This window comes from Hypanus sabinus, chromosome 5, assembly GCF_030144855.1.
Source record: "Hypanus sabinus isolate sHypSab1 chromosome 5, sHypSab1.hap1, whole genome shotgun sequence".
NCBI classification, from domain to species: domain Eukaryota; kingdom Metazoa; phylum Chordata; class Chondrichthyes; order Myliobatiformes; family Dasyatidae; genus Hypanus; species Hypanus sabinus.
The window spans coordinates 87,527,538-87,549,185 of record NC_082710.1 but is presented as its reverse complement, the minus strand read 5'-3'; the positions used below and the strand labels follow the sequence as shown (position 1 = coordinate 87,549,185).

The window sequence follows — 21,648 nt, the reverse complement described above, 5'->3', positions numbered from 1 at the left end:
CTAGCAAAAATTTTATCTAATAGAATATCTAAATATTTACCAAAATTAATACATATGGATCAATTAATCAAACATTTTATTAAAAATAGACTATCAATGGATAATATAACCTGGTTATTTAGTATAATTCATTAGGCAAAAAAAAAAAGAGAAAAATGAGTGTGGCAGTTGCTTTGGATGCAGAAAAAGCATTTGATAGATTGGAATGGGATTTTTTATTTAAGGTATTGGGAAAATATGAGTTAGGAAAATCTTTTATACAATGGATTAAAACCTTAAATACTAATCCTCAAGCTAAAGTAGTTTCAAATGGTCAGATTTCAACAGGATTTTGCTTAACGAGGTCAACTAGACAAGGCTGCCCATTATCACCTGCTTTATTTGTATTGGCAATAGAACCATTAGCTGAATTAATTAGAACAGATTCAGATATTGGGGGCTTTAGAGTTAATCAAGAAGAATATAAGATTAATTTATTTGCTGATGATGTTTTGATTTATTTAACAAACCCATTGCAATCTTTGCAAAGATTATCTTTTAGATTGGAAGAATATGGGAAAGTATCAGGCTATAAAGTAAATTGGGATAAAAGTGAAATTTTACCCCTTACCAAAGGAAATTATAATCAATGTTGATTAGCAACTCAATTTCGATGGTCAATAAATGGGATAAAATATTTAGTTATTAGGGTTGATAATGATGTAAAAAATTTAAATAAACAAAATTATTTGCCATTATTAAAAAATATAAAAGAGGATCTTGATAAAAGGATGATGTTACCAATAACATTAATAGGTAGAGTTAATGCTGTAAAAATGAATATATTTCCTAGATTGCAATATTTATTTCAAATTTTACCAATACAATTACCTCAGAAGTTTTTTCAAGAACTGAATAAATATGTAAGGAAATTTCTTTGGAAAGGAAAGATGTCAAGAATATCATTGGAAAAATTGACATGTAAATTTGATTTAGGAGGGTTACAACGTCCAAATTTTAAGAATTATTATAAAGCAAATCAACTTAAATTTATTGCGTCTTTTTTTGATGAAGAAAAACCAGCATGGATTAGAATAGAATTAGATAAGATAGGAGAAAATATACCATAAGATTTTATATATAAATGGGAATCCAAATGGATACGGGAAAAAAAAGAATCTCCTATATTAAGACACTTGATTGATTTATGGAATAAGGTAAATATGGACGATGAGATAAAGAAATCTTTATTAGCAAAAAGAACTTTAATTCAAAATAGGCTTATTCCTTTTACAATGGATAATAAACTTTTACATAATTGGTTCCAAAAGGGGATTAAATATATAGGTGATTGTTTTGAAGGAGGTATATTGATGTCGTTTGATCAATTAAAAAATTGTCATACGTAATGGAATGTGTATGTTGGTAATTTCTTTATCAATATATCATTTGTATTCTGTCCATATTACTATTACTAATAAAAATATTTAGAAAAAAATAAATATAAAATATCAAATAACACTCTTTTCTGTTATTTTCAATTAAAAGCCTATTTACGAGAAAAGCTGGGTCAAACAATGTTGATACCAAAGTCTAGTGAAATAGAAATATTAATTCAGAAAGGAAAAATTTAAAAAATTACATCTTGTATGTATAATTTGATTCAAAAGCAGACAATTAAATTAGGAATTCATAAATCAAGACAAAAATGGGAATCTGATTTGAATGTTAAAATTGATGGAAAAAACTAGTCAAAATTATGTTCTGATAGTATGAGAAATACAATAAATGTTCGACTTAGATTAATACAATATAATTTTTACATCAATTATATATAACACCAGAAAATAAATAGATTAAATTCAAATATGTCTGACCAATGTTTTCGATGTAATCAAGAAATTCGTACTTTTTTACATTCTACTTGGTCTTGTTTTAAAATTCAACCATTTTGGATAAATTTAAGACTTTTATTGGAACAAATTACTGGAGTACAACTCCCACATAGTCCACTATTATTTTTATTAGGAGACATTGAAGGGACAATACCGAAACTTAAATTGAATAAGTATCAGAAAAAATTTATAAAAATTGCATTGGCAGTAGCCAAAAAAGTTATCGCAGTTACTTGGAAATCTGATTTATATTTAATTGTGGATCGTTGGAATAATGAAATACATAGTTGTATTCCACTTGAAACAATTACATATAATCTAAGAAATGAATATGATATATTTTTGAAAATTTGGTTCCCATATTTACAAAAGATAGGATTAAATACATAGGTCCTTTGAAGATAAAATTATAGTAATTGGGGAAAATAAAAATAAATATCAAAATTATTTTGAACTCCATGGAGCATGTGGGGATCCTCCGATATCCAGGCAATCTTTCTCTTCTTTCCTTTTTTTCTTTCTTTAGATAAGGGTTAAGGGGGGGGAGGGTTAAGGGAAGGGGGAGGGTTAATATTATTTTTCTTACTATTTTATCATCACATTTATTCTTTGTAATTTCTAAAATGTAATAAATAAATAATATTTTAAAAAAGAAAGGTCAAAGTCAAATGTATTATCAAATTTCATATACATATCATATGTAACCTTTGACAATTACAGAAAGATAAAGAAATATAGTAGAAGTTATGAAAGAATATACATAATTAAAGTCTGACAAACGACCAATGTTCAAAAACAAAATATACTGAGATGTGAATTGTAAAGCCTTGTAAGTGAGTCTCTAGGTTGTGGAATCAGTTCAGTTTTGAGTTGAGTGAAGTTATCCACACTGGTTCAGTCATAAGGTAGTAACTGTTCCTGAACCTGGTGGGACATAAGGCTTCTGTCTCTGAATGGTGGTGATACTGCTTTCTTGTGGCAATGCGCATGTAAGTATGGAACCCTGGTGGTGATACTGCTTTCTTGTGGCAATGCACATGTAAGTATGGAACCCTGGTGGTGATACTGCTTTCTTGTGGCAATGCACATGTAAGTATGGAACCCTGGTGGTGATACTGCTTTCTTGTGGCAATGCACATGTAAGTATGGAACCCTGGTGGTGATACTGCTTTCTTGTGGCAATGCACATGTAAGTATGGAACCCTGGTGATGATACTGCTTTCTTGTGGTAATGCGCATGTAAGTGTGCTCAGAGGTGGGGCAGGTTGTGCTTGAACTGAGCTGTTTTACATTACTTTCTACAGACTTTTCATTCCTGGCAATTGGTCCATACCAGGCCATGGTGCAACTAATCAGGATACTCTCCACTGTGGATCTATAGCAGTTTGTCAAAAATTTTAGTACCATGCTGAATATACGCAAGTTTTTAAGAAAATAGAGGCACTTTTGTACCTTATTTGTGGTGGCGCTTACATTATAGTGCAAGGTCAAATCTCTGCTATGATAACATCAAAGAAATCAAAGTTAGAAACAAAGAAATATAGAAACATATAGAAACCTACAGGACAATAAAGGCCTTTCGGCCCACAAAGCTGTGCCAAACATGTCCTTACCTTAGAAATTACCTAGTATTACCCATAGCCCTCTAAGCTCCATGTACCTATCCAGGGGTCTCTTAAAAGACACCATTGTATCCACCTCCAGCACTGCTGCCAGAAGCCCATTCACCACTCTCTGCATAGAAGACTTACCCCTGACATTTCCTCTGTACCTGCTTCCAAGCACCTTAAAACTGTGCCCTATCGTGCTACCCATTTCAGCCCTGGGGAAAAGCCTCTGACTATCCACACAATCAATGCCTTTCATCATCTTGTACACCACTATCAGGTCATCTCTCATTCTCCTAAGCTCTAAGGAGAAAAGGCTGAGTTCACTCAACCTATTCTCATAAGGCATGCTCTCCAATCCAGGCAACATTCTTGTAAATCTCCTCTGCACCCTTTCTATGGTTTCCACGTCCTTCCTGTAGTGAGGCAACCAGAACTGAGCTCAGTAGTCCAAGTGGGGTCTGACTAGGGTCCTATATAGCCTCTCAGCTCTTAAAATCAATCCCACGATTAATGGAGACCAATGCACCATATGCCTTCTTAACCACAGAGTCAACCTGTGCTGCAGCTTTGAGTGTCTTATGGATTCAGACCCCAAGATCCCTTTAATCCTCCACACTGCCAAGAGTCTTACCATTAATACTATATTCTGCCATCATATTTGACCTACCAAAATGATCACTTCACACTTATCTGGGTTGAACTCCATCTACCACTTCCCAGCCCAGTTTTGCATCCTATCAATGTCCCGCAGTAACCTCTGAAAGCCCTTCACACTATTCACAACACCCCCAACCTTTGTGTCATCAGTAAATTTACTAACCCATCCTTCCACTTCCTCATCCAGGTCATTTATAAAAATCACAAAGAGTAGGAGTCCCAGAGCAGATCCCTGAGGCACACCCCTGATCACCATGCAGAATATGACCCATCTACAACCACTTTTTGCTTTCTGTGGGCAAGCCAGTTCTGGATCCACAAAGCAATGTCCCCTTGGATCCCATGCCTCCTTACTTTCTCAATAAGCCTTTCATGGGGTACCTTATCAAATGCCCTGCTGAAATCCATATACACTACACTACAGCTCTAAGTTCATCAATTTGTTTATTCAAATCCTCAAAAAATGCAATCAGGGTCATAATGCATGACCTGCCTTTGACAAAGCCATGCTGACTATTCCTGATCATATTATGACTCTCCAAATGTTCATAAGTCCTTAATATCTACACGCTCAATTTTTTTCAGTCTGCTGCAAATCATCCCTACAGTCACCAAGATCCTTTTCCATAGTGGATACTTCATTAAGTACCTCTGTTAGCTCCTCTGGTTCCATACACACTTTTCCACTGTCACACTTGATTGGTCCTATTTTCTCATGTCTTATCCTCCTACTCTTCATATACTTATAGAATGCCTTGGGGTTTTCCTTAATCCTGTCCACCAAGGCCTTCTCATGGCCCCTTCTGGCCCTCCTAATTTCTTTCTTAAGCTCCTTCCTGCTAGCCTTATAATCTAAAAGATCTCTATGATTAACTAGTTTTTTGAAGCTTTCGTAAGCTCTTTTCTTTCTTTTAAAACATCTCTTTATTATTTTTATGGAATAAAAGGAAAAAAAAACACAATATATATCATTCATAAATTGAAAATATAACAAAGTTGAAGAAAAAGAAATTGGACAACAAAAGAAAAAAATATATATCAAAAAAAAGATGCAACCATCCCACCGTGGAAAAAAAAAGCAGTCAATTGAGTTCATTACTTTCATCATCTTGAACATTATTCTCCAGGAACTTGTAGAAAATGTTCCATATTTCTCGAAATTTGTCAAGTTTGTTTTTTGTAAAGTAGCTTATCTGTTCCAGAGCAAGATAAGAAGTCATTCCTTTCAACCATTGTGAGAGGCCACTGGTTGATGGTTTCTTCCAGGAATAGGCTATGCAGCGTTTAGCTTCCAAAAAACAAACGTTAAGCAGAGACCTTACATTTTTGGAGGTTACAAAGTCATTCGGATAAATATTCAGAATACATAATTTAGGATTGAGGGGCACCTTTTTCCCAATAATCTGAATAATCAAATCCAGCACCTTCTTCCAGAAACAAATTATCCGGGGGCACTCCCACATACAATGAAACAGAGATCCCTTTTGATGGTTACTGTGCTGTCTTTACGACAGTTATTTAGTTTATAATATTTTCGCTTAGTAATTCATTCAATAGTATTTTCTAGTTAGAATTAGAAGTGTTTAAAGTATATTCATTGCATGTAAAATATATCGGCATGCGATGACGTCACATCCGGTTTCGCCGCGTCTTGTGGGAAAACACCGGTTTGAAATTAGCACGAGGGTGGGGGCTTACCACGAGGCTCACCTGAGCAGAAGTTGTTTGCAGGCATGAGAAATCACAGTGAGAGCAACGCTGTAAGTTAATAGATAATCGATATATTGAACTAAGATGTTAATGCCGATCCTGTTAGAAGTAACGACGGTAGATAATGTTTATGCTTTCGTTAGTTAAAGAGTCGCGGATAGTTTGCATGGAAGTGTATTTAAAGTAGTCAATGGAGCAGGTAAACTCTCCCTGTATACTGCACCTTAGTGTAATGTAGTTATAGTCACCTTTGCAAGTATTTACACTTGAAATGTGATATTAAGGAAGGAACAAATACTGTATCAATCTTGTATTGTTTTATCAACAGTTTTCACCATATGTTAATGTGAAGAGTGAACAGTAAATGGTTAATCTTACTGCGATCTGGTTCTCATTGAATGTGGTTTATCTCGATGTTAAATTCGACGTTATCAGTTACACGCGAAGGAGAACGTTACAGTGAAAAAGCGGCATTATCAGGTGTTTCAAGTGCTGCAATGTCAGCTCAATCCAGCATCAAGTCGACGCCGCCCAGCGACAAGGGCGGTAAACCGACATCAAGTAAGTCCACACAGGCAAGAGCCAAGGCAGAAGCCGCCAAGGTGCGACTGCATTACGCCAAACAAGAAGCAGTTTTGAAAATGAAACAGGCCACCAGAGAAGTCGAAATCCAGAAAGAAAGGGCCGCCAGAGAAGCCGAAAGGGCTGCCAGACAAAGAGAAGAGGCTGCCAGAGAAGCCGAAATCCAGAAAGAAAGGGCCGCCAGACAAAGAGAAGAGGCCGCCAGAGAAGCCGAAATCCAGAAAGAAAGGGCCGCCAGAGAAGCCGAAGAGGCTGCCAGACAAAGAGAAGAGGCCGCCAGAGAAGCCGAAATCCAGAAAGAAAGGGCCGCCAGAGAAGCCGAAGAGGCTGCCAGACAAAGAGAAGAGGCCGCCAGAGAAGCCGAAATCCAGAAAGAAAGGGCCGCCAGAGAAGCCGAAGAGGCTGCCAGACAAAGAGAAGAGGCCGCCAGAAAAGCCGAAACCCAGTTGGAAATGGCAAGAATATTGACAGAGTTGCAAGTGCTGCAGCTAGAAAGAGAAGGAGAAGCTGCCATGGCGGAAGCAAAGTACATAGAAGAAGCTGAAGGGTCGCGTGATCTGACCGAAGCAAGATCTACTTTAGAAAGGACCAGACTGGAACGCACAAGCGACTATTTACAATCTCAAATAGACAGGCAGGCTCGTCTCCCCTCTCCATACGTATTCGATAACTTCCCCAGCTACGAGGAACCTCAGAGAGTCACGATTGCATCACATCCATATGAGGAAGGAAATTTACCCTCACGGCTCCGTGATGAAGTCAAGAATGAAAGAACTGACAACGCTCCTTCAACCCCACAACAGGACGGCGGGGAGGGAGAGGTTCACTCCAGGACAACAATTGTCAGCTCGAACTGTACAGAAGTTTGCAGTCAAACTCAGTCAAGCCGTTCTTGTTCCAAGATCTGCCTCACTGAGGTGTACCCTGAAGAAGCACAACAAGACATTACCAAGCGTAAAGTAACCGACGAGACGCTAGGTCAGTCAGTTTTCGTTCAAACCGAGCACGGAAACAAACTTGCACAATCAGCTCAAGATACCATTTCTTTAAAACCCAAAGACACCAAGGTCTTCAGAGATGAAGCAAATAATGGGGTTGCCCCATTGCCTTTCAGAGAACCACGCCAGCGCTCACCAGATAACAAAGAGCAGGCAGTCAAACGGTTCACGTCCTCACGGAAAACCCAGAAAAGGAAACCTGAGATGCAGCAACGCACCCGATTGGCCCACGAGGTACTGTGCACCCTAATGGCAGAGGTCACAGCCATTATAAACGCACAATCATTCCTACCTGTGTCTTCTGACCCAGAAAACCCCTTTATACTTTCGCCATCAACGCTCCTTACGCAGAAGGCAGGAGCACCTCCTCCACCAGGAGACTTCTCAGACAAGGATTTGTACACAAAGCAATGGAGACAAGTCCAGGCTCTGGCAAATCAGTTCTGGCCTCGCTGGAGACAAAAATATCTACCTTTGTTGCAACAGAGACAAAAGTGGACAGAACCCCGAAGGAATCTTCAAGTTGAAGACTTAGTCCTGCTCAGGGACAAGCAAGCCACCCGCAACAGCTGGCCAATGGCCAGAATCACTGCTACATTCCCTAGCGAGGATGGACATGTCAGGAAGATCGAATTGAAGACTACCGACCAAGGCGACGTGAAAATTTACCAAAGGCCAGTTACAGAAGTTATTCTACTTCTACCCAATGACTGATTAAGAGACTAAGTTTGTACTCTGCTCATTGTGACCTTACGAAGGTCAAGCGGGGAGTGTGCTGTCTTTACGACAGTTATTTAGTTTATAATATTTTCGCTTAGTAATTCATTCAATAGTATTTTCTAGTTAGAATTAGAAGTGTTTAAAGTATATTCATTGCATGTAAAATATATCGGCATGCGATGACGTCACATCCGGTTTCGCCGCGTCTTGTGGGAAAACACCGGTTTGAAATTAGCGCGAGGGTAGGGGCTTACCACGAGGCTCACCTGAGCAGAAGTTGTTTGCAGGCATGAGAAATCACAGTGAGAGCAACGCTGTAAGTTAATAGATAATCGATATATTGAACTAAGATGTTAATGCCGATCTTGTTAGAAGTAACGACGGTAGATAATGTTTATGCTTTCGTTAGTTAAAGAGTCGCGGATAGTTTGCATGGAAGTGTATTTAAAGTAGTCAATGGAGCAGGTAAACTCTCCCTGTATACTGCACCTTAGTGTAATGTAGTTATAGTCACCTTTGCAAGTATTTACACTTGAAATGTGATATTAAGGAAGGAACAAATACTGTATCAATCTTGTATTGTTTTATCAACAGTTTTCACCATATGTTAATGTGAAGAGTGAACAGTAAATGGTTAATCTTACTGCGATCTGGTTCTCATTGAATGTGGTTTATCTCGACGTTAAATTCGACGTTATCAGTTACACGCGAAGGAGAACGTTACAGTTACATTTAATGCAAGTGTCTGGAATGTTGGGGTTAAAATGATGCAATCTGACTGGAATAATGTACTGTCTGGTTATCCATTTATATTGTAATAATTTGGAGTGCGTGTTCACTGTTTGGGTTTGAGCTAAGGAACAAGCTTCTGACCATTCTTTTTGAGATAGATTCTCATTCAAATCAATTCTCCATGCTTGAAGTAAGTTGTTTGATGACTCTTTGCATTTGCTTGCAAATAAATTGTATAGTACAGAAACATGTCGCCTAGCTTCAGATAAGTTCAGAGTGATGTCTTCTAGGGTAGGTAAAGGAGGGAGTTTCAAACTGCTGTCTTGCTTGGACATTAAAAAACTTCACAACTGAAGGTACTTAAAAAAGTGTTTTGTTGGAATTCCATATGTGGCCTTGAGTTCTTCAAATGACATAAATGTATCGCCCTTATAAAGATCAGACACCTTTACTATGCCTCGGGTCGCCCAAGTTTTAAAACCAGGGTCTGCTCTGCTGGGTCTAAAGCCATCATTACCAAAGATGGGGGTAAACTGGGATAACTGTGATCTCTCTCCCAAACATGCAACAGCATCATGCCAAATCATCATTGTATTTTTTAAAAAAGGATTTTTAGTTTGTTTAATCAGTTTTTTCTTATCTGCTGAATACAAATAAAGATCTAGAGGGATATTGAGACCCAAGTAAGGGAGTGATCCTTAACAAAGTAGAACATTCCTGCTCTAAGTTGGGCTGCCCAAAGATACCATGTAAGATTTGGTAGCTGTAGGCCGCCTCTATCATACGGCAAATGTAATAGGGAAAGCCTGAGTCTTGGGCGTCTATTATTCCAGATAAAGTTAGAAAAAACTTTCTTTAATAAATAAAAGAAAGATGATGGAGGAGAAAGTGGGATAGATTGAAAAAGGTACAGGAACTTCGGTAAAATTGACATTTTTAGAATGTTTATGCGTCCAATCAGAGATGTAGGCAATTTCAACCATCTGTTTATAAGTTGAACAACTGAGTCTGTGAGAGGATTATAATTAGTTGGGATAATTTCATCAATAGTGGAAATGATTTTAACACCCAAATAAGTAAAACCCTGTACTGACACCATGAATGGAGTTTGAAATGAGGGACTGAGTTTCTCATCTTTATCCATGAATAATATTACAGATTCATTGTTGTTTAGTTTATAGCCTGCAAAAGTACCAAAAGTATTTATCAGGTCAGTTAAGGCAGGTAACGTTTGTTTCAAGTTAGAACAAAACAAAATTATGTCATCTGTGTACAGGGCTATGCGATGTTCTATATCTCCTATAGTTATTCCTGCTATGGTAGCCTCTTTTCGAATAGCCATAGCAAGCGGCTCAATGGCCAGGATAAGCAGGAGGGGAGATAGGGGACAGCCCTGTCTTGTTCCCCTTTGGAGCTTGGAAGGTGCCGAGAAAAGCCCATTAGTTAAAATTTCAGCCTGTGGGTTAGAAAAAAGAAGCTGTATCCATCGTAAAAATTTCCCCCCATACCGAATCTTTCTAAAACTTTCAACAAATATTGCCATTCCACTCTGTCAAAAGCTTTCTTAGCATCCAGTGACAGAATGGCGCTATCAGAGCCTCCAGACTTTTCGTAGAGTATATTAAGCACTCTTTGGAAGTTGTGGAAGCCCTGTCTTCCCTTAACAAAACCATTTTGGTCAGGGAGGGCCATCTTTGGCAAGAGTGGCTCCAGCCTCCTAGCTAATACCTTACAAAGAATTTTGAGATCATTATTCAGAAGTGAAATTGGTCTGTAAGATCCACATAGGGACGGTGATTTTCCAGGCTTTAGTGGTAGTGTAATTACTACCATATTAAGAGAGGGGGGAAGGGATCCAGCATCAAATGACTCCTGATACATATCAAACAGAGGTGGTGTTAGTTTAGTTTTAAAGATTTTATATATTTCAATCGGAATGCCATCAGGCCCAGGACTTTTCCTTCCCTTCATATTAGTTATAGCTTCAGACAATTCTTTATCTTCTAAGTTATACTCCAGCGAAATCAAGGACGTTTCATCCAGGGGTGTAAATTCTAGCAAATCCAGAAATTTCTTTTGTATTTGTGGAGTTGAATCTGAATATTCTGATGTATACAAATGTTGGTAAAATCTCAAAAAGGTATTATTTATTTATTTTGGGTCAGCAGTTGTCACCCCCTCATCTGATTGTAGGGAGTTTATTGTCCTTTCTCTTTGTATCTGTTTGATACGCCAGGCCAAGAGTTTACCAGCCTTTTCACCCTGCTCAAAATAGGATCACTTCAATCTCATCAAACTTTTTGTTACCTTATCAATGGACAATACATTATGTCTGTAGTGTTAATGTGACACCACAGTATTAAACACACATATTTATTCACCAGACTTCCATTTTACAAAAATCCCGTGTTCTGACATCATATGCACTCTGACCTACGAATACTCACATAATACATTACATCCCCCTTCTCAAGTTTTTTTTACAATACTGTGAATTACCAAACCAATGCCTCTAGGTATGACTTTTTTTCTGTTTTCAGGACCTCCTCCCTTTTCCTACCTATGTCGTTGGTACCAATATGTACCATGACCTCTGGCTGTTCTTCCCACTTCAGGATATTGTGGACGTGATCAGAAACATCCCACACCCTGGCCCCTAGTAGGCAAACTACCTTATGTGTGTCTTGCGTCCACAGAATTGCCTGTCTGATCCCCTAACTACAGAGTCCCCTATCACTGCTGCCATCCTCTTCCTTTCCCTACCCTTCTAAGCCACAGGGCCAGACTCTGTGCCAGAGGCACGGTCACTGTTTTTCCCCCAGGTAGACCATCTCCCCCACCAGTACTCACACAGGAGTACTTATTGATAAGGAGGACAACCACAGGGACACTCTCTAGCATCTGCCTCTTGCCCTTCCCTCTTCTGACTGTTACCCACTTACTGTCTCATGAAGCCCCTGAGTGACTACCTGCCTATAGCTCCTCCCTCTGTCTCCTCCTTGCTTTCCCTGACCAGATAAAGGTCATCGAACTGAATCTCCAGATCTCCAACACAGTCCCTAAGGAGCTGCAGCTTGACACACCTGGTGCAGATGTGGCTGTCCAGGAGGCTGGGCGACTCCAGGACTTCCCACATCAAACAACAATCACAGAAAACCGGCCTCACACACATTTTTTGCACCATTCTGTGTAAATGCGAGAGACTGTGTGTGTGTGTGAAAATCCCAGGATTCAGCAGTTTCAAACCATCTCATCCTGGACCAACAATCATTCCACAGTCAGTTATTTAGTTCACATTTCTTCCCTACTTTGATGCCTGATCTGAACAGCTCAGCCTCTTGACCATGTCTGCATGCTTTTATGCACTGATTTGCAGATTAGATATTTGCATTAGTGGTGATATAGATGACTGAGAAGCTTTTAAAAACTTACAAAGAGCAATTAAAATAAGCAGTAGGAGGGAAAGATGAAATGTGAAAGCAAGCTAGCAAACAATATCAAAGTAAAAGCATTTTCAAGTACGTAAAAAAATAAAAGAGAGATGAGAGAGGATATAGGACCACTAGGCCAGAGAAATAATAACAAGGACAAGGAGATGGCAGATGAACTAAATGAGTATCTTGCATCAGTCTTCACTGTGGAAGACACTAACAATGTTCCAAATGTTGAAGGGTGTGAGGGAAAAGAAGTGAGTGCAATTACTATTACAAGGGAGAAGGTGCTCACAAAGCTGAAAGACCCAAGGATACACCCAGACCAGATGAATTGCACCCTAGGCTTTTGAAAGGAGTAGTATTAGAGATTGTGGAGGCATTAGTAATGATCTTTCAAAAATCATTGGACTTTGGCAAGGTGCCAGAAGACTGGAAATTTGCAAATGTCACTCCACTCTTTAAGAAAGGAGAAAGGCAGCAGAAAGGAATTTATAGACCAATTAGTCTGACCTCAGTGGTTGGGAAGATGTTGTAATCAATTGTTAAGGATGAGGTTAAGGAGTACTTGGTGACACAGGACAAGATATGACAAAGTCAGCATGATTTCCTAAAGGGAAAATCTTGCTTGTTGAACCAGTTGGAATTCTTTGAGCAGATTACAAGTAGGATAATTAAAGGGGATACAGTGGATGTTGTATATTTGGACTTTCAGAAGGCAGTTGATAAGGTGCCACACATGAGGCTGCTTACCAAATTAAGATCCCATGGTATTACAGGGAAGTTATTGGCATGGTTAGAACATTGGCTGATTGTTAGGAGGCAGCGAGTGGAAATAAAAGGATCCTTGTCTGGTTGGCTGCCAGTGACGAGTGGTGTTCCGCAGGAGGTGGTGTTAGGACTGCTTCTTTTTAAGCTGTATATCAATGATTTAGATGATGGAATAGATGGCTTTGTTGCCAAGTTTGCAGATGATATGAGTTTGGTAGAGGGGCAGGTAGTGTTGAGGAAACAGGTAGACTGCAGAAGGACTTAGACAGATAAGGAGAATGGAAAACAAAGTGGCATATTAAATGCAATGTTGGAAAATGCATGGTCATGCACTTTGATAGAAGAAATAAATGCACAGACTATTTTCTAAATGGGGAGAAATCCAAAAATCTGAGATGCAAAGGGTCTTGGAGTCCTTGTGCAGAACACCCGAAAGGTTAACTTACAGGTAGAGTCAGTGGTGAGGAAGGCAAATGCAAAGTTAGCATTCATTTCAAGAGGTCCAAAATAGAAGAGCAGGAATGTGATGCTGAGGCTTTATAAGGCACTGGTGAGGCCTTACCTTGAAAATTGTGAACAGTTTTGGGCTCCTGATCTAAGAAAAGATCTGCTAGCATTGGAGAGGGTTCAGAGGAGGTTCACAAGGATGATTCTAGAAATTAAAGGGTTATCATACTAGGAATGTTTGATAGCTCTGGGTCCGTACTCACTGGAATTTAGAAGAATGAGGGGGACCTCATTGAAACCTTTCAAATGTTGAAAGGACTAGACAGAGTAGATGTGAAAAGGATGTTTCCCATGGTCATGGAGTCTAGGACAAGAGAGCACAGTCTCAGGATAGCAGGGTATCTATTTAAAAGAGAGATGTGAAAAACTTTCTTTAACCAAAGAGTGGTGAATTTGTGGAGGCCAGGTGTTTTGGTGTATTTAAGGCCGAGCTTGATAGGTTCTTGATTTGACATGGCATCAAAGGGTACAGGGAGAATGACGGGGAGTAGGGCTGAGGAGGGGAAAAAGGAATCAGCAATGGTGGAGCAGACGTGATGAGTCAAACAGTCTTATTCTACTCCTACGTCTTATGGTCTTAGCATGCTGGTACACATGTACCTAGTGAAGTGGTCACAGAGTGTATGCTAAATTCATTTTCAACTATGCACTCTTAGCCTCTGTGTCATGGTTTTTCAGTAGCTCCTCTAAATGCCTTTCATTTGTTTTGATAATATCTGCTTTCACTGCCCCATCAGATAGGATATTCTAATTCTTGCCACAAAATGTTGGACACACAGTTCCTCACCATGAAGCAGATTCAAGGCTGAGTTTGATTGCTTCTTGGATACGATGAAATATGGAAACTGGATGGAAATATGGGTGAGGCACTGGATCAGCTAACTGGTTGGCAGAATGAGTCTACCTCTGCTCTTTCTTTTGCAGAGCACGCTGGGACAATTGAGGAGGGCAAGCTGCTAACCAATGCATTTAGGAGCGACTCTGCAGTCATTGGAGGTAAGGTGAAATATGACTTGTCAAGATTTGCTCTAGTTACCTCATGTGCTTCAAAACATCAAAATAAACAGTGAAGTGTGAGCTCTGCGCTAATGACCAACATAGTCTGAGGATTGGGTTGCAGGAAACTCGCAAGCACTGTCAAGCTTCTGGCACAAACAAAACATGCACACAACTTTCTAAACCTAACCCACACAGCTTTGGTATGTGGAAGGAAACTGGAGCACCCAGATGGTCACAGGGAGAACATACAAACTCCATCCAGACAGCAGTGGGAATTGAACCCCAGTCAATGACACTGTAAAGCATTATGCTAACCACTGACTGCATTGACTTTGAAACCTGACATCTTGCCTTTCTGGCTATAACGCATACTGGCTACGTTATTGATCCAGAAATTCAATGACCTGTCTTGATGATTCACAGTATCTCGCCATACAATCTGAGACTTTAAAATTCAGGAATCAATTAAATTCTGGGACTTAAACCAGCATAGGTATTAATGGCTCTGAAAAGAAAATCTGATATCTTTACACAGTCCAGCATGCTTGCAGATTTTTACTAAGTGCAAAGAACTCAATTTGAAGAGGCACACAAGGAATTGCAGATGCTGCAATCTGGAGACAAAACAAACTGCTGAGAACTCAGTGAGTTGAGCAGCACTAGGAAAAGTGGTGGATACGGCCCAGTTCATGCAGGCTATGCTTTTGTCTGACAGCAGCCATCAGGAAGGAGGTACCAGGAGCCTTAGGTTCCACACTACAAAGTTCAGGAACAGTTATTTGATTTGAGTGGCTTCAACGAGAAGAGGTGGAGGACAAACTTGCTTCCAGTTAGGCTTTACAATACCTCCTGAGATGATGATGTGCCTCTCATGTGAGATGTGGCAGTCCTGGGGAAACCTCCATCTCCCGCAGAGTCACATCTGCCAGAAGTGCTTGCGGCTGGGCGATCTGGAATACCGAGTGAGGAATCTGGAGCAGCAGCTGGATGACCTTCGACTCATAAGGGAGAATGAGCCAGTCATAGCTGAGAGCTGCAGGGAGGTAGTCACACCTAGGCTGCTGGAAGCAGGTCGTTTGGTGACAATCAGAGGGGGGAAAGTGAAGGAGAGTAGACAGGTAGTGCAGAGCACCCCTGTAGCCATTCCCCTGAATAATAAGTATACCATTCTGGATACTGTTGGCGGGGATGACCGACCAGAGATGAGCCACGGCGGCAGGGCCTCTGGCAATGAGTTTGACTGTGTGGTGCAGAAAGGTGGGATGGAGAAGAGGAGAGCTGTCATCATTGGGAACTCTATAGTCAGGGGAGCAGACAGAAGATTTTGTGGATGTGAGAAGGACACCGGCATAGTTTGTTGCCTCCTGGGTGCCAGGGTAGGGGATGTCTCTGACCGGGTGCACAACATCCTGGTACAAGAGGGAAAGCAACCAGAAGTCGTGATACATGTTGGTACCGACAACATAGGCAGGAAGAGGGATGAGGCCCTGAAGTGTGAGTTTTGGGAACTAGGCAGAAGGCTGAAGAACAGTACTTCAAGGGTGGCGTTCTCAGGATTGCTGCCAAAACTACGTGATAGTGATACTAAGAATTGGAGGAGGTGGCAGTGTAAGAAGCGTCAGGAATAAAGGTGATGAACTGAGAGCTTGGATATGTACATGGAATTATGATGTAGTGGCCATTGCAGAGACTTGGCTGGCACCAGGACAGGAATTAATTCTCAATATTCCTGGGTTTCAGTGCTTTAAAAGGGATAGAGTGGGGGGGGGGAAGGGAGGAGGGGTGGCATTACTGGTCAGGGATACTATTACAGCTGCAGAAAGGGTGGGTAATGTAGCAGGATCCTCTTTTGAGTCAGTATGGGTGAAAGTCAGGAACAGGAAGGGAGCAGTTACTCTATTGGGAGTATTCTATAGGCCCCCTGGTAGCAGCAGTGATACCGAGGAGCAGATTGGGAGGCAGATTTTGGAAAGGTGCAAAAATAACAGGGTTGTTATCATGGGTGACTTTAACTTCCCTGATATTGATTGGCACCAGATTAGTTCCAATGGTTTAAACAGGGCAGAGTTGGTTAAGTGTGTCCAGGATGGATTCCTGTCACAGTATGCCATACTAGATCTAGTATTAGGTAACGAACTGGGTCAGGTCACAGATCTGTCAGTGGGTGAGCATCTGGGGGACAGTGACCACCGCTCCCCAGCCTTTAGCATTATCATGGAAAAAGATAAAATCAGAGAGGACAGGAAAATTTTCAATTGGGTAAGGGGAAATTATGAGGCTATAAGGCTCATAACTTGCAGTTGTGAATTGGGATGATGTTTTTGCAGGGAAATGTACTATGGGCATGTAATGATGTTTAGGGATATCTTGCAGGATGTTAGGGATAAATTTGTCCCAGTGAGGAAGATAAAGAATGGTAGGGTGAAGGAACCATGGGTGACAAGTGAGGTGGAAAATCTAGTCAGGTGGAAGAAGGCAGCACACGAGGTTTAGGAAGCAAGGATCAGATGGGTCTATTGAGGAATATAGGGTAGCAAGAAAGGAGCTTAGGTAGGGGCTGAGGAGAGCAAGAAGGGGGCACGAGAAGGCCTTGGTGAGTAGGGTAAAGGAAAACCCCAAGGCATTCTTCAATTATGTGAACAAAAGGATGACAGGAGTGAAGGTAGAACCAATTAGAGATAAAGGTGGGAAGATGTGCCTGGAGGCTGTGGAAGTGAGTGAGGTCCTCAATGAATATTTCTCTTTGGTATTCACTAATGAGAGGGAACTTGATGATGGTGAGTACAATATGGGTGAGGTTGATGTTCTGGAGCATGTTGATATTAAGGGAGAGGAGGTGTTGGAGTTGTTAAAATACATGAGGATGGGTAAGTCCTTGGGGCCTGATGGAATATTCCTCAGGCTGCACCACGAAGTTAGGGAAGAGATTGCTGAACCTCTGGCTAGGATCTTTATGTCCTCGTAGTCCATGGGAATGGTACCGGAAGACTAGAGGGAGGCGAATGTTGTCCCCTTGTTCAAAAAATGTAGTAGGGATAGTTCGGGTAATTATAGACCAGTAGTGGGAAAGCTGTTGGAAAAGATTCTTAGAGATAGGACCTATGGGCATTTAGAGTATCATGGTCTGATCAGGGACAGTCAGCATGGCTTTGTGAAGGGCAGACCCTGTAAGAGTTCTTTGAGGAGGTGACCAGGCATATAGATGAGGGTAGTGAAGTGGATGTGATCTACATGGATTTTAGTAAGGCATTTGGCAAGGTTCCACACTGTAGGCTTATTCAGAAAGTCAGAAAGCATGGGATCCAGGGAAGTTTGGCCAGGTGGATTCAGAATTGGCTTGCCTGCAGAAGGCAGAGGGTCGTGGTGGAGGGAGTACATTCGAATTGGAGGGTTGTGACTAGAGGTGTCCCACAAGGATTGGTTCTGGGACCTCTACTTTTCGTGATTTTTATTAACGACCTGGAAGTGGGGGTAGAAGGGTGGGTTGGCAAGTTTGCAGATGTCACTAAGATTGGTGGTGTTTGGGGGTACATGTCCATAGATCCCTGAAAGTTGCCTCACAGGTAGATAGGGTAGTTAAGAAAACTTATGGGGTGTTAGCTCTCATAAGTCGAGGGATAGATTTTGAGAGTTACGAGGTAATGATGCAGCTCTATAAAACTCTGGTTAGGCCACACTTGGAGTACTGTGTCCAGTTCTGGTTGCCTTACTATAGGAAGGATGTGGAAGCATTGGAAAGGGTACAGAGGAGATTTACCAGGATGCTGCCTGGTTCAGAGAGTATGCATTATGATCAGAGATTAAGGGAGCTAGGGCTTTACTCTTTGGAGAGAAGGAGGATGAGAGGAGACATGATAGAGATGTACAAGATATTAAGAGGGATAGATAAAGCAGGCAGCCAGTGCATCTTCCCCAGGGCACCACTGTTCTGTACAAAAGGACATAGTTTTAAGATAAGGGGAGGGAAGTTCAAGGGCAATATTAGAGGAAGGTTTTTCACTCAGAGAATGGTGCATTGAATGCACTGCCTGAGTCAGTGGTGGAGGCAGATACTCTAGTGAAGTTTAAGAGACTACTAGACAGGTACATGGAGGAATTTAAGGTGGGAGGGTTATATGGGAGGTGGGGTTTAAGGGTTAGCACATCATTGTGGGCTGAAAGGCCTGTACTGTGCTGTACTATTCTATATTCTATGTTATTACTCTTCAATCGTCAGGCTCCTGAACCAGTGGAGATAACTTTACTCACCTCAATACTGAACTGATTCCACACGCTATAGATTCAACTTCAAGGAAACTATAACTCATTTTCTCAATATTGTTTACGTATTTATTTTGTTTTTCTTTCTGTATTTGCAAAATTTGTCATCTTTGTCAGTCTTTGTACTTGTGTATTTTTTCATTGATTCGATTGTGTTTCTTTATTCTTCTGTGAATGCCTGCAAGAAAATGAATCTCAGGGTTGCATATGGTGACATATATGTACTTTGATAATAAATTTACTTTGAACTTTAAATGTTGAGCTTTTGTGGAGGACTGGGAATGATTGATGTTTTGGGTTGAGATCCTACATGATGACAGACCCACCATATCTATTTAGAACCATAGAACATTACAGCGCAGAAACAAGCCTTTCAACCCATCTATTCTGTGCCATACTTTTGTCTACCTAGTCCCATTAACCTGCACCGGGACTACAATCCTCCAAACCCTTCCCGTCCAGGTACTTATTTAAACCACTGTTGAAATCAAACCCACATCCACCACTGCCACTGGCAGCTCATTCTACACTCTCACTACCCTCTGAGTGAAGAAGTTCCAACAAATTTCAGGTCACATGCCAGTATTATGAAACCTAATTCTTTCACCTTTCATTCCTAACCCATGACCTCTAGTTCTAGCCTCATCCAACCTCCATGGAAAAGGACTGCTTGCATTTACCCTATCTATACAACTCATATTTTGATATACCTCTATCAAATTTCACCTCATTCTCCTATGCTCTATGCAATAAAGTCCTGAATAAAGTTCTGAATAAAGTCCTGAATAAACCCCCTGATTATCTTTTTGTACCATTACTATTTTACGGTGATCGTACTCCCGCAGTGCAGTTCGGTGGGGAATTCCAGGATTGAGAAAAGCATAAATTCTCAGTATTGTTGCAAGCTGCTCTAAAAATGCTCAGGTGGTTTACTCTATTGTGTATATCTTTACTAATGATTTTTTCCTCTGCAAAATTCACAGGTGTGATAGCGGTGGTGATCTTTGTCATCCTCTGCATTGTGGCTGTCATGGGGCATTTGTTGTACAAGCACAAAGGCACGTACCACACTAATGAAACAAAAAAGGCAGAAAATACTGACCCCATGGATGCCACACTGAAGAACCATCCCAATTACCAGGATTCCCTAAGTGAAGACAAGAAAGAGTATTTCATCTGACGACAGCACATGCCCTGCTCATTATAACAGCAGATTTATAACAGCTGGGATATGCTGTCTGTGCTATCAGTTAGCTCCAAACTCTGTGAACTAAATGGCCAAACACTACAGTCAGATTATGCAGGACATGACAAATGGTTTACACTTTTGTTCTCCTTGACCGGACAGAGGTCTATCCTATTATTTCCTGCTATCTTCAGGTCAGCTCCGGGCAGTAAAAGGAAGAGATATACTATGTCTTTATGAGAGCAGCAGAGAAAAAATAATTACCATTATACTAACACACTGCATGAAAAGTAAGCAACTAATGATTGCTTTTTTCCATTTTGTTCCTTTTTTTGTTTCCCTCTCAGTGATTTTTCCCATAACGTTGATCACATTCATCTCCATCTGAGGTAATATTCCCTGAAACATTTCTGCCCTGATGTCACGCTAACATATAATAACATAGCAGTTTAGATACGGAAAATTAAAGCCCTTCACAGGAGTGTTATCAAGCAGGAGTTGATACTGAGGTAATATTCCCTGAAACATTTCTGCCTCAAAGCCACACTAGCAAATAATAACATAGCATTTTAGACACGGAAGACTAAAGCCCTTCACAGGAATGTTATCAAACAGGAGTTGATACTCTGCCACTTGTCAAGAAAAATGAGGTGATTTTAAGGTCTCTCCAAAGAGAGAGAGAGAGAGATTATGGGAGTAAATTCCAGAGTCTAGAGGCATAAGCTGAAGGTATGGCTCCCATTGGTAGAGACAATAATATCAGACGTGCAGGAGGACAGAATTGGAAGTGCAAAGAAATTTCAAAGCTTTACAGGGCTGGAGAAGGTTAACAATCATAAGAGCGTTTGAAAATACACACTCAGTGGCCAGATTATTAGGTACACCTGGAGACCTGATCATTAATACAAATTTCTAATCAGCCAATCGTGTGCAGCAATTCAATGTATAAAAGCATGCAGACAGGGTCAAGAGGTTCAGTTGTTGTTCAGACCAAATATCAGAATTGGGATGATATGGGAGTTAAGTAACCTTGGCTGTGGAATGATCATTAGTGCCAGACATGGTAGTTTAAGTATCCCAGAGACTGGGATTCACACACACACACACACACATTCCCTAGCATTTACAGAGAATGATGCAAAACATTAAAAAAAACATCCAGTGAGTGACAATTCTGTAACTTAAAGTATCTTGTTAATGAGAAAGGTCAGAGGTGAGTGCCAAGACTGGCTTAAGCTGACAGGAAAGCGACAGTAACTCAAATGGGCACAAAAAAAAAAAAAAAAAAAAAAAAAAAAAAAAAAAAAACAATGGTGCATAGAAGAGCGTCTCTGAAAGCACAACACATTGAACATTGAAGTGGATGGGCTACAGCAGCAGAAGATCATGAACATACCCTCAGTGGCCTCTTTTTTAAGTACAGAAGGTACCTAATACAGTGTCCACTGTGCATACACCCATTTATTAAAAAGCAGTTCCGTTCTCCACTATGATGCTGATTTATGGCCAAATCTTGAAGGAACTAAAGAACTGAGTTATGAAGAGGAGTGTAGGTTTGTGTTCTTTTGAGAATAGAAGATTACACTTTGATCTGATGAACACATTTAAAAT

General features: G+C 40.4%; 1 protein-coding gene across 1 annotated transcript in view; it reads left to right on the top strand.

Annotated features, from left to right (window-relative positions):
* Positions 1–21,219, top strand: part of LOC132394766 (contactin-associated protein-like 5) — a 1,222,641-nt gene extending 1,201,422 nt beyond the window's left edge. The window contains exons 23-24 of the mRNA XM_059971174.1: positions 14,517–14,588; positions 19,835–21,219. Of these exons, the coding sequence (XP_059827157.1) occupies positions 14,517–14,588; positions 19,835–20,031 (269 nt within the window). The 3' untranslated portion in view covers positions 20,032–21,219. The remainder of the gene's footprint in view (positions 1–14,516; positions 14,589–19,834) is intronic.
* Positions 21,220–21,648: the final 429 nt, after the last annotated feature.